The sequence below is a fragment of the Ursus americanus genome, chromosome 10 (assembly GCF_024610735.1).
Source record: "Ursus americanus isolate L20-20 chromosome 10, mUrsAme1.1.p, whole genome shotgun sequence".
In the NCBI taxonomy this organism is placed as follows: Eukaryota; Metazoa; Chordata; class Mammalia; order Carnivora; family Ursidae; genus Ursus; species Ursus americanus.
The window spans coordinates 66733370-66747370 of NC_142136.1; the positions used below are offsets into that span (position 1 = coordinate 66733370).

Below are 14001 nucleotides of genomic sequence, written 5' to 3' on the forward strand. Positions count from 1 at the left end.
TACCAATTATCTAAAATAATCATTTACACTTTGAGGTATCTGTTCTTTTTTATAAAAAATAAGTAACATACACTACAGTTAGAGACACAACTATGTATCAAAATGCAGGAAAATTCAACTATTCAATGTTCCTTGAATGTTTAGTTGCTCTATGTTTCTACAAAAATATCATGAACTCGAATTTAAGATCAAGCTAGGAGTCAAATGTATCTGTCTTGTTGGGTACTCTTAAATTTATCACCCCTTAGCGGCTGACATCTTTGAGAATGTTCTCTCCTTTTATGCCCATTTTTCTTGAATAATTGATTCTCACAGCTCCAACTCTCCCAAATCTTCAGCCTGAATTCTCTTTGATGTTTTCGGCGACCCCAAGGTTTTTAACCTAGGTGTCCCACAAAAATGAAAAATACCACATATCCAAAATTAAAGTCATTATTTTCTTCCATGACAAAGAGCATGAATGAAGCTCTCGGTCTAGTAAGGGAAGTCCAAATATAAGTAAGCAAATACATAGAAAATATCATCAGAGAACAATAGTGACTAGAAAGAAGGCAAAGACAAGAAGTAAAATTCTTCAGCCAGGAAGGGCATTTCTGAAGAGATACAACCGAGCTAATAACCAAAGAACAAGAGCCAGTCATATAAAAATCTATGAGAAAAAGGATCAACCTGTAAAACCAAAGAGAATCAACTGAAAAACTACTAAAAAATACTAGGAGTTCAGTGAGGTGATAGCAACAAAACACAAAAAATCGATAGTGCTTTTCTGTATCAGCCAAAACCACCTCAAAAATACAGACAGGGGAAAATCTATTCACAATGACATGTTAAAATATATAAAACAAGTTTTACATGCACAGAATCTGTGTGTAAACTCAGAATTATATGAAAGGGAACACAGAGATTTGAATAAGTTAAGAATAAGTAATAAGTTAAGAATACTAATAACATTTTTTCACTAAATCTCCAAATGTTATCAGGGGAACAGAACTTGGTATGGGACAAGATTCAATAGATGCATTCTATGGCTCAACTGGAAAAATCAATTAAAGTTTGGGAACAGCCAATCAATTTTAGGGGGAGGGGGAAGGATGAAAGAATTTTCTCAACAAGACAAAAATGTTTCATTAACACCTCAAAAGACAAATGAACCAAAGCGAAAATTCAGTAAGAGTCCCAACCATACAGAATTTATGCTATAATAAGGAAACATTACAAATTAATTGAGAAGGAAAGAATTTATCAATAAATGGAGTTGATGTAACAAGCTACGGTAGGCTTTTTTAAAAAAGGATGGATATCTACTTCTACCTTACTAAAATGAATTCCAGAACAATTAAAGATTTAAGTGGAAAAAATATAACCACCTAGATTGAAAGGAAAGGCAGAAAAATCATAAAGGAAACAACTGATAGATTTAATCTATAGTATTTATTGTAAATTATACAAATTTAAAAGGCAATCAAACTAGATTAATAGCCTTATTTTATAAAGCATTCTTTTTTTTTTAAGATTATTTATTTATTTGTCAGCAAGAGACAGAGACAGAGACAGAGAGAGAGCGCGCACGCATGCCTGCATGAGCTCATATAAGCAGGGGGAGTGGGAGGGAGAGGGAGAAGAGAGCTCCCCACTGAGCAAGGAGCCCTATGAGGGATTCAATCCCAGGACCCTGGGATCATGACCTGAGCCAAAGGCAGACGCTTAACTGACTAAGCCACCCAGGCGTCCCCTAATTTTATAAAGCATTCTTACAATCAATAAGAAAAAGACAATTCCTCCAAGCCCCTCATAGAAAAGTTTTTTAAAAAGCAATTAACCAAGAAATATATGGGAAAGAAAAATGTTCAACTTTATTAGTGACACACTGTTTTTTTTAAAAATTAGTATCACCATTTACCTATGAAATGGCAAGGACTGAAAAGGTTAATAACCACTATCAGGGAGAGTTAGGTGAACTGGACACTCACTGACTACTGGCGTAAGGGACTAAGAGCGGAATCTTTCTGGAGACCTATTAAATAGTGTGGTGGTTAACCACCTGGGCTCTGGAGCCAGACTTCCTTGGTTTCAATGCCATCCACCACTTCCTAGCAGTGGGGAAGTTATTCAACATCTGTGTAACTCACTGTTCCTTATCTGTAAATTGGGAATAATAATATTTCTTGTCTCGTATGGTTAAGAGGTAAATGAGTAAACATGTAAAACATCTGAAATCATCCCAGGCACTTTATAAGGATTAATTGCTATTAGTTGTTACTGTTACTTACGTCACAAACTACTGATGAAAAAGCCAAAGACCTCAGTCTGACTATTCATAGTACACATTATTTGTGAAAACTTTCTCCATCTTAACTTTCAAAACGCTGGTGTTCTTATACTCCTGTAATTTTTCTATTGTTGAAAAACAAAATTCCAAGGTTCTGCCCATGACGTTTTAATCTTTTTACTTCTTTTAACACAATCTCATGCCCAGGGAACAAACCCACTCTCATAGTTTCACATTAAGCTCAATTTGCCTAAATTTTTTAATTGTCTGTCATGTCCAAATAAAAAGCACATCAGTTCCCTTAATTCTTTTCAAAGTATTACTATGTGCTTCATCATTTGGACTTGAGCTCTTATACTTCTGACTCCTCATCAACTTTATTCCTCATTTCCAGTAAGATAACCCATCTATTAAAACCTTCCTCAAATATAATCTTCCCTTTCAATCCCACTACCAGCATCCATAGACAATTTTTAACATCTTAACAGTCTATCCATTCTTCTTCCCTCCTCCTATCCACCATTAAGCATCCATGGTTCTCAACAGACTAAAGAATACAGTAACTCTAAAGTTAGACCTTCAGTGCTTTCCACAATCTGATCCCAACTACTTTTTTAGCATTATCCATAATACTTTCATACTTTTCCATGGCAATCATTTTCTAAATATCCTTGTCCTTTCCTACCCAATTAACCTGGTTTATATTAATCTCAGTGCCTATAATATTCATTCTCCCACCTCTGTAAAAACAAAATTTTACCCATTCTTCCTCTTAGGTCAAATACTACTCCTTTAGAGAAATCCTCTTTCAGTCCTCTGAACACTATGTGCGTTAACTTTATGAAACTATAATATAATCTCCTGATTAAAACTCTTTATTCCATTACCAGACAGAGGGTTAATGAAAAGCAAAAAAAATAAGCTTTGCCAATATCTAACAAGCACTGCCTTGAATAGAGAAAAAATGGGATTCTTTATTTAATGAATTTTAGTCTGATTCAGTCTCTTCCTTGTACTAATATAGAGGATTCTGATTTTTTGTTTTATATTGTTTTTCAAACCTTAGACCCTTCCTTCCAATGAAAACTGGTGCAATAGGAGTCCAAAGTGACTACTGGGTGTCCAAAGCAGGGTCTCCCTACTCTGCAGGGAATCATAGGCCAAAAGCTACACCCTCTACCCTCCCAAACAAAACAAATCCCCAAAAAGGGTTTAGTGGATACAGGATATTATTATTTAGATTCTAATATATCTCTAAAAGAGACTGCTGATGACCAGTAAACCAGAATGTTACATATACATACATTCTGTAAACACTTTATTTTTTCAACCAGTTGAAACATTTTAGGAAAATGTTTAAAAAAAAAAAACATTTTACAAAAAGGAATACAGCCATAAAAAGAAAGTATTTTCCAAGATGTCATAGTCAGGTGATATCAAAGCTGAAATGAGGGTTGTTTTAAAAATAGCACTTTCAGTTCTCAAATACCTGTGAAAATGCATCATACCCTGCTTTACAACATATTCACCTAATTTTCTTTTCCTGAGGGAATAATTACAAATTGTTTGTATTACCTACACTATGCAAGCTAGCTAAAAAGAGGAATTCCTGATATACTGATAACAGAAACTAGGCTTAAACTGACATTTTCTCATTCAAATGAAGTAATACTTAAAATAAATAAGAAAAATTAAATATACAGATATATATACAGATGAGTGTGTACATATACATATATATGAACAGATATACATAGATGAGTATTTAGCCATCACACATATACAAAAATCTGTACAGGTAAGTGCCTTGTGTATAGCAGGTACTCAAAAGCAACTGACTGAAGCATGAGTGAATAGTAATGAAAATTTAGTATTTTTATATAAAAATACCTGATAGATTCAGTATCTATGTGCACAGGTGCTATCCTCTCCAAGAGAAACTTGATCATCTCCAGGAAAGGATTTGTAGGCTGTTTGGGGTTGCCCAACTTCTTAGTTATTTCACGCTGTAAGGCAGATTTTTTTAAATATTACAAAAATATGTTTAAAAAATTACATCACATTAAAATGTTAAGAACCTAAAATAATTAAAACCATGTAATACTGGTGTTGGAATAAACAAATCAATAGGAATTGAAGGAGCCCAGAAAACAAACTAAATTAAAAATTTTGCATGTAAGAAAGGTAACATTTCAACTAATATGAAAAAAGATGGATTATTCAATATATTGTAGTTGAAAGAATTGAACAGACATTTTGAATAAAAACAGGTCCCTATCTTATACCTTATGCCACAAACATTCCAAAAAGATAAAAACAAATACAAAAGAATAAAACCCAGTTCAGTGGAGACACATAGTTCAGAGAGCAAAATTATCAGGCAAGCTTGTTAAAACAACAGATTTCTGGACCTCATTGTAAAGATTAGTCAATCTGGGGTGGAGCCAAGAATCATTTTTTTTTAAAGCCTCTTGGAAGATGCATGGGCAACAGACGGAGAAATATTGACATTAGTAAATATTTTCATTGACTTGCAATAGAATGGTGTTTTGTAAGCAGGGGATAAAATGCAAAAACCTTGAAGAGTCTGCTGATAGACTCAGCTACATAAAAATAAAACTATGGTATGTAAAGGACATCATAAACAAAATGAAAGGGCAAACTACAAATGAGAGAAAATTAGAAAAAATTATTTGCAGCTTAACTAACATACATGACTAACAAATCAGTAAGATAAAGACAAATGTCATTCCAGAAAAACAGGCAAAGATTAAAAACACACAATTTACCAAAAATATATAAATGGCTAATATGCCCAAGAAGAAAAAATGGTCAGATGACTAGCAACCAAGAATAGAAATCCTACCAAAATAATTATGTTCTTCTTGGAGTTTTGCTTCTTTCCAATAATGATAGAAGCCAATATTGAATCTACCCTAAAGAAATAATCAAGACTGTGAAAAATTATTTGGCTATAAAGATATTAAAGTGTTCTTTAAAACTGGGAAAAAATCTAAATGTGTAACACAAGCAGACTGTTCAATAATCATGGCACATATATTCAATGGTATGCTACACTGCTATTAATACTGTAAAAGACTAATAAAAATAAGTAAAATGTACATTGCTTGTATGTATGTGATCTTATTTTGGAAGATATATACTATAACATTAAGAGTCATTTTCTCTATAAAGGGGTTATAGTTTACTGTCATTTTGTGATATTTTACATAGTGAATATAAATTTCACATAAATGAATATAAATTATTTTATTAAAGGGGTCAAAATTTTACATAATGAGTATTATTTAAAATAATGCATATTTTACATAATGAATATAAATTTTACATAATGAATATAAATTATTTTCTAAAAGGGGTCCAAAAAGGTTTGGGGGCTTCTTCAAACATTAGCTCTTTTTGTTTTTTGAGAGAGAGAGAGCCCATGTGCCCACGCGAGCACAAATCAGGGGGAGGGACAGAGAGAAAGGGGAGAGAGAATCTTAAGCAGGCTCCACACCCAAGATGGAGCCCAACGAGGGACTCAATCTCACAACCCTAAGATCATGACCTGAGCCGAAATCAAGAGTCTGACACTAAACAACTGAGCCCCCCAGGTGCCACAAACATTAGTTCTTTTTAAATGTCTCTCCTTACCACACAGCCTTCAGCCTGCTTGCAGGAGCATGTTGGACTAACAAGTACTTCTAACTGTTTCCTTATTTTCTCATCATCTTCCAACACCTGTGTGAACTTCTTCATGAAATCCTGAGCTTTACCAGGATCTGGCAAATTTCCTTAAATAAATTAAAATTCAGTAAAAATACCATTTTAGAAATTTCTCAAAATAATAAAAAGATCAACATTTCTCATTTTTTATTACTTTGATTAATAATCCTAATTTACAAATTCAGTTTGGTTTTCTAGAAATATGAAACAAGATCACTGTGAAGGAACATCTTTGTAGGAAAAGATCAAACTGGCTATTTCTAAATAACCCCTTATAATATTTAAGGGCACTAAATGACAACCTGAATGATACCAATTTATTACTGTCTCCTTGAGCTTGTTGTGTACATTATTCTCTTGTAACTCACAACAAGAGATCAGTAAGTTCTACCTTTAAGAAACTATCCTGTATTGCATTAATCTGTTAAACCATCCAGAGATAATTCACATACACATGCTATCAGTCAATAACACATGCTGATCAAAATGTTTCAGGTGCTACTGTTGGATATGTTATTATTGCATGAGAAAGGATAAATCCTCGTAGAATCAAAGAGGATTTTTATACCACTCTCCTAATATACTGATGTATCAAAACATTCATGAAAGCTAGTTAAGATGCTGATCCCAGTGTCTTGGGCGGGGGGGGGGGGGGGTGTGCTACTCACAACTATTATAGAAGACCAGACTAAGATACTTCTAGTAACAGAATTTATAATATAGAACTATGGACTACAATAAAAGTTGTAGAAATTAAACTAAATCCTAAAATACAAATGCAGTAAGTGCAGTCTTCAAGTTCATATATAACTTTGAAATTCCATTTTAAGTCTTAGCTAGATCACTGAGGACAATAAGAACAAAGTGTCCCTATTATAAATACTTGACTGTATGATCTTTTCATGTTTCTATAATTAAAAAAAGCTACCATACTGTCTTCCAAATAATTTTGGAAGATGTGACATACTTTACTGCCCCTCCATAATGTACAGGCATCATACTAAAGGCTACAATAAGGTCTACCATTCAAGAAACAAACAGATTGGGGGGGGGGTGGGAGGAAAACAGAGGGAGAAGGGAGGGAGGAAACAAACAAAAAACCCTTTAATTCAGCATCCTACAAACGTACTTGACCATGAAACCCTTTTTTCTAACAATACTACTAACACCTACAGGATACTAGCATTCCTCAGAACAGAATTTGGGTAAAAAACAGAAAAAATATAGGGGATGATATCCTTTAAGAAGAGTATTCACAGCCAAACAAAAAGGAGAGAGACTGAAAAGCACTTGCTTTAAGTTATCTAAAGAAACTGAAAACTAATTTATGTTTAACTGTCCAAGACTAAAAGATATTTTGGTCTTAAAGCCTTATTCATGCTAAAACTCCTATCACTTAGTCTAAAACTCAGTTAATTAGGTTACTGTTCTCTTCAGCATCAGAGCATTACTTCCATACACATCTTGGAATATTTGTTAACATCTCAGAAATCCATCTAAGATAGATCTCTTCACTGTTCCCAAGTAGAAGCTCAGCAGAAATGTTCCTCCAGGTGTTCCTGATATGACCTCTGTCCATGTGCTACACTATACACAGTGATCTCTGAAGCAGGAGGAAAAGCAAATGCCCTACAAAAACAGCTACTTTACCTATTCCCTGGACTGAACCAAAGAGATGTGCTACAGAATCCTTTTGTATTTACTGTTAGATGCAATTAAAATTTTATTTGAAATCACTAAAAGCAAAAAAGCAAATTAGTTGTTTTTTTTTCAAAGAAGCTCTTTTGTAACTATTAGGTATACACTTTACTCTAAATTTTGGCTTAGAACGAAATTAGCTTCAAACAGATTCACATTAGAGCAAAAACACCAAAGCACCGATTCGGTTTTCGCAGTAAGCTTATGCAATAATTTGAATGAATTCCCAAAAATGAATTTATGTAACAAATCCTTTCTCTAATTCTTGCTCATACCAACACAAAACAGAAAAAGAAAAATTCTGTGTAGCAAAGTAAATAAAAATTTTAAAAAAAAGTTGAAGTTGAGTTGCCTGTTGAAAAAAAAAATCAGTCAAAAACACTTTATACTCTTTTCCTATATTATCATAGCCTAAAATGAAACCCCATGAAACACTTTAAATTATCAAAAAGAGATACTTCAATTAAACCTTAAATTTTACATGTAATATTTGAAATAACTTACTTGTAATAACCATCACTTTTGAAAATATGGCCTTGACACTGGCATCTGTCTGCAAATCACACACAAAAAAAGCAAAATTAACATTTCCTAACAATAATCTTCATTACACTCTTCAGAAAATTAGATAAGCATAACCTACTAATGCTTCAGGCCCACGCCTGACCACAACTGTGAGCTCCTTCTTTAGCTACGTTTAAATTCCATAAAGTGAATGAAAGGTGAATGTTCTGCTGTCGTCCTCTCTTCCCCCTCACCCTGTTTTGTCATCCTCTAAACAAAAGAGGAGACTACTACAGACCAACCTTTTGAAACAGGGAGATATTTTGTTTTCTTTAGCAATGAAAGAACAGGGCAACTGAGTGTACAAAAAGGAACAAAATAACCTGGTTTTCAAGTTTTAAGCTTATCTCAAACAAAAAGTTGACAAGTATATAATTCTGAATGACTTAAGGTGTTCCTAAAATTTTTAAGCCTGAGGATTATAAGGTATAGTCATGAAGCTTATGGGGGAAAACACTGGATAAAGACAATTTAAAAGATGCCATTGACATGTACAAAAGATTTTTCCAAGAGTGCCACTTACCTGCTGTATCAACACAGTATTATTTCAGTAAATGAATGAGTTCACCACATTGTACCCCATGAAGTCACATGTACAAAAGATGTTTCTAAAAGTGCTACTTATTCAATGCATCAAGTTAGTGTTATTTCTTTTAAAAAGATGTCTTTGAGCAACTCTGTATATATACTGAACCAGAAAAACACTAGAGTGAAGGCAACAAATAAAATACACAAATAAACCATCCCTATTCAAAAGGAGCTTGCTAAGAAGCAGCGAGAGACAAAACATAAAATACATGAGTTAATTCCCAAATGTTTGGAATTTTAAGTATTTGAATCATGTAAGATTTCTGTTGCTTAATTTGGGGGGAAGCATGTATTGCTGGGCTGCCAAGATGATGACACACATGAAAAAGAAACAGCATCAACAAAAGTACAATACTGGAAATAATGTCACTTTGAGTGACACTGAGGAAATGAATTTAGTTAAAGTAGAAGGGCTAAGGTGCTGAACTAAATAAGAATAAAAACAATCTTTATTGGACTGAATAATGAAGAAGGCAAAGAAATAAACACTGATTCATAATTGTATGAGTCTTCCTAGTAAAAGAGGAAGAAATATAAACACCAAAAAAATAAACACAGTTCTGCATTTTTTCTACCTTTAACTCTATAATGTGTACTATAATTCTTGGTATAAAGTGAATATTAAGTAATAAGACACTTAATTCTCATCTCACTAGAATTCCACTTTGTGATACCATCTTCTTCCATTTGGCTTCTTCTTCAACCTCACTTCACATTAATGAGAATTCCCTCTTTAACTTGGACAACTCAGTAATTATTTTGAATTCCCTCTTTAACTTGGACAATTCAGTAATTATCTTAAGACAATTTAAAGGAAAATCCACAAAGTAGAAGATATTAATTGAATTGAGACCGTATTTTGTTATTTCACATGGGAATGAAGTCATGAGACCCTCCCAAGTTGTTATCAACAAGCAAGGGGAAGAAGTTCCCTCTAACAAATTTTAAAGGGATAGTGACAGTCAAAAACAAAGTTATTTTTTATTAGTCTCACACATCATGCTGTTCAACATATGATCTGCACATTTAACATACTACTTGACTGCTATTATATGACTTCAATAATGCCTAAAATCGTAATAATTTCATATACATGCATATAAAAACAACTGGTATTTTTAATTAACACCTTTGCAACTTTGACCAAAAGGAAGTAAATTAATACAGCTCTAGATAGCAAACAGGAGCACTTTATCCAGAGCTTATTAACTAAACACTAACTTATTACATTAGAACATTGACTGAAATACATGTTTACTGGCTGAAGCACACTAAGTTAAATGGAGTTTTCCAATTTTGTTCCTTGGCAAAGAAAGTATTGAAGCAGAAGAATCACTAAAATTAGTTTTAAGTCATCTATTGTAAGAAAAAACTTATTCTAGCAGGTTCAATATACTTAATAATCACAGGTTTCAATAAACCATAAACAAAGAGGTTATTGTTAGCCTCCCCTTACATGAACTCCTCTCTATCGACCTCTGTTCTATGACCAGGCAGTATATGTTTTGTTGGGAGGGGGGTGGAGGGTTCCACTAAAAATGAAAAAAATTAAAATTAACAGTATATTGTTATTTTTGTGTGTTATACATTTCCTTGGATGCAATTTAAAATGACCACACATACTGCTTTTTTGATGAATCATAACTTTTATAGGCCTATATACAACATTCTCAACATTCTAAGAAAAAAGAACACCCAGAATCATTCTAAAAGTCGAAAAAATAAAATATGATACATCAACTGGATGAATACCACCATTAACTTATAATTATGAAAACTAAGTACATTAAGATTACTGTAATATTAATTGTAAGCAAAAATATAAAGATATGTAATTAAAACTACACGGCATTAAAATTTTCTAAACAACAAGACTATACAATGGGAGCATTTTAGTGTGGCAAGATAGACTGCAATTTTACTCTATTTTCTGTGCTTTCAAAGATACTGAATCATTTTCTGGTTTTTTTAAACCTACAAAAAAACTTTAGTTCTGAGTACAAAGAAATACATTCTCTTTCCTGTTGGGTATCACCTTTTACTGATTTAGTAAATTTAAACTTTCAATCTTTCTATGCAATAAGTTTCTTAAAAATTTCATTGTTCTAAATTAGAGATCATAGCTTCTCAAGTAGAACAGTTCCACACAGAAACAGTTGCTCAACAACACTGCAGCAATGGTAAGGAGTAACTAAAATTCATGCGTTTTACAAAACTTATCATCAAAGGAAAACTTTTCACTAAATGTAACTTACTTTGGGTTGCTTAATTAAGTCAAGCAAATCCTTTACTTGATGTCGGAGCAGATTTTGACATTTCCACATTTCGTTCAATGCTCTGTAAAACACGAACACATTAAATAACAAAACAATTAAAATCCTTCCAGAATATTCCAAATATGCCTTTTTTTTTAAGTTCAAATTAATAAAAGAGATGACGGAGATGAGGTAAACTTCACAGAACTAAGCAACTGATGACGTATGGAGCAAAAGGGAAAAGACGAATGTAAGAGGTATGAACATGTGAAGGGATATCTGTATCTAAAGAAAGGAAGTGGTTGTTTTTTGCTTTGTATAAAAATAGGGAACGGCTATCATTAACTGCAACATGTGTGTAACCAAGGGTATAGGAATTACCTACAGAGATTATAAACTTGATAAATAAAGGAATATTTGATGGAGTAAGGTCCTGCAGTAGGCAGGATAAAAAGGAATCAAAGACACAAACAGAAAAGAGTTAGCGCTGAGAGAATGGGGGATACTTTTTCCAAAAACAGAAATATTTTTAATGTAACTTTATGTAATATATATTACATGTTTATGTATATTATAAAAATGTATATTATGTACTTAGAGATAAGTATACAGTTAGTCATTATAAGATTAAGATGTACAAACCAAACTGATATAAATAAAAAATAAGCTCTCACTTGTTTTATTTAATCCTCAAATTCTATTTAGAGGTAGAATTTATGTGTTTAGATTTTTTTTGAAGATTTATTTATTTTAGAGAAAGAGAGAGAGAGAAAGGGAGTGCACACATGAGTGGCGGAAGGAGACAGAGAATCTCAAGGAGACTCCCCACCGACTGCAGAGCCCAACAGGGAGCTTGATCTCACAACCCTAAGATCATGACCTGAGCCAAAACCAAGAGTCAGAACCCCACCCAACTGAGTCACCCAGGTGCCCCTATGTGTTTAGATTTTTAAGGACTCATTGAGGTCTACAGTCTTAAGTACAGCTGTTACACAGTAACTAATGTATTATATAAATTATACAAATTATATAAAACATTTATTATTTATTACCTATAATATATAACTATAACATATATTCTATATATTCCATATAAAATATATAAACTTATGTTTATATCCTATATATATTAGGTTATAAAAATATATGTGTTTACATATTATATGTAAGTGAATATTATTTTTTATGGCAAAATTTTTGATGTCCTCTTAATTCTTTTGTTTTCAGACAGAAATTTAAATCTGAAAAGAAGTTATACACATACTCAAGAAAACATGCATAAATCATGACAGCAGTTAATGTTACTGAAATATTAAGTTACAGAATTCAGAACCACACATATTTTAATATTTGAAAAGGAAATTTTCCAAAACCAAATACTTTTTATTATTTTGTTTTCAATTACCTACACTTCCACTAACCTCCACTATCACACATATTAAGCATTGCCATAAAACAGTAATATAGTACAAAAGCATATAAAATCACTTTTTTTTTCCACAGACCAGACAATTGTTAAAAATTTTTCATTCTCCTCCTTAACACTCTGTTTTAAGAATACCTTTGGATACTTTTATGGAAATAAAACAGTTTAAGTTTGGACACTTAAATTCCTTTACAGTACTCATCTCAAAATGGTACTGGCAAAGCAACAGCATTTTATCTTAGAAGTTAAATTTAAAATAACTACACTGTTTCCAAGTTATTAAACTTCCATTAAAAGTTTAATTGGCACACTTTAAGAATGCAGACATTAAAAGAAAAATGACCAGTATACAGAGCACTGTAAAAATCTAATAACTGTTAGGTAATTAAAATAGTTTTCAAAGAAACAGAGTAGTCATCTGTGAAATTAGTCCTGAACTCCAAAGTCAATGAATTGTCTCTTGCTTAACACTTCATCATTACTTACAACTTCTGACAGGCCTGGATTTTGAAACTTGCCTTCACTTAAGATAAAGCAGAAATTATTATAATTCTAATAGCTATTTATTAATTTAAAGATGCAATCTCAAGCAATTCCAAAGCTCCATTATAAACTAGTATGGCTAAAGTGTAAATCAAAAAGTGACCATCACTGACTAAGATTTTGTATTGTAATATATTTTTAGGGAAATCATCTTCCCAAGTACTTTAATAAAATTATCTTAAACAGCAAAGACAATTTATCCTTGTGTTTACCTTCCTAAATAATCCTTAAAAAGAAAAGTAGAAAGAATATTACTACAACAGGAAGACAAATATAATTTAATTATGAGCCTGAATTCCAGCTCTGTCACTAAATAAACATGAAAAATTTGATTAGGGAATGGGTACTCTTACAGTTGTTACCTGTCTAGTCTTCTCTCTAGGGCTTTGAACTAACTCAAAGAAAAAGACAGCTACCAATGGGTGGCTGTCAGAAACCTGTAGAAATGTTGAAGAGAACCTCCTCCAACATTCCACTCCCAGTTGGCAAAACTACCCACCAGACTCGGGAGTACAAAAACGGTCTAGATGAGAGCCCGCCTAATGAAAGACATCACAACCATGACACCTGAAACTACCACTAACTCTCGTCATTAACAGTTGTTCTAGGAAGCTTGGGGGAGGTAGCAATACACACCATGATCGGAATGTACTCAAGCCTACCTCTGTTCTTTCTTGTTAATCAAGGTATTTAGTGGGACACCTCGGTAGCTCAGTCAGCTAAGCGTCCAACTCTTGGTTTGGGCTTGGGTCATGATCTCAGGTCGTGGGATCAAGCCCCATGCGTGAGGCTCCCCACTCTGTGGGGAATCTGCTTGAAGATTCTCTCCCTCTGCCCCTCGCCTGGTGCAGGTATGCGTGCATGTGCACACTTTCTCTCTCTCAAATGTATCTTTTTTTTAAAAAGATATTTAGTTAACTTAGGGGCTT

General features: G+C 33.0%; 1 protein-coding gene across 7 annotated transcripts in view; it reads right to left on the reverse strand.

Moving 5' to 3' along the window:
• PDS5B (PDS5 cohesin associated factor B) overlaps positions 1 to 14001 on the reverse strand; it is a 186464-nt gene that overhangs the window by 63012 nt on the left and 109451 nt on the right. For all 7 annotated transcript variants that reach the window (XM_087865205.1, XM_087865202.1, XM_087865201.1 and 4 more), the window contains exons 14-17: positions 11104 to 11185; positions 8201 to 8249; positions 5927 to 6066; positions 4160 to 4275 (exon numbers count right to left, since the gene is read on the reverse strand). In XM_087865205.1, coding sequence (XP_087721331.1) covers positions 4160 to 4275; positions 5927 to 6066; positions 8201 to 8249; positions 11104 to 11185 — 387 coding nt within the window. The remainder of the gene's footprint in view (positions 1 to 4159; positions 4276 to 5926; positions 6067 to 8200; positions 8250 to 11103; positions 11186 to 14001) is intronic.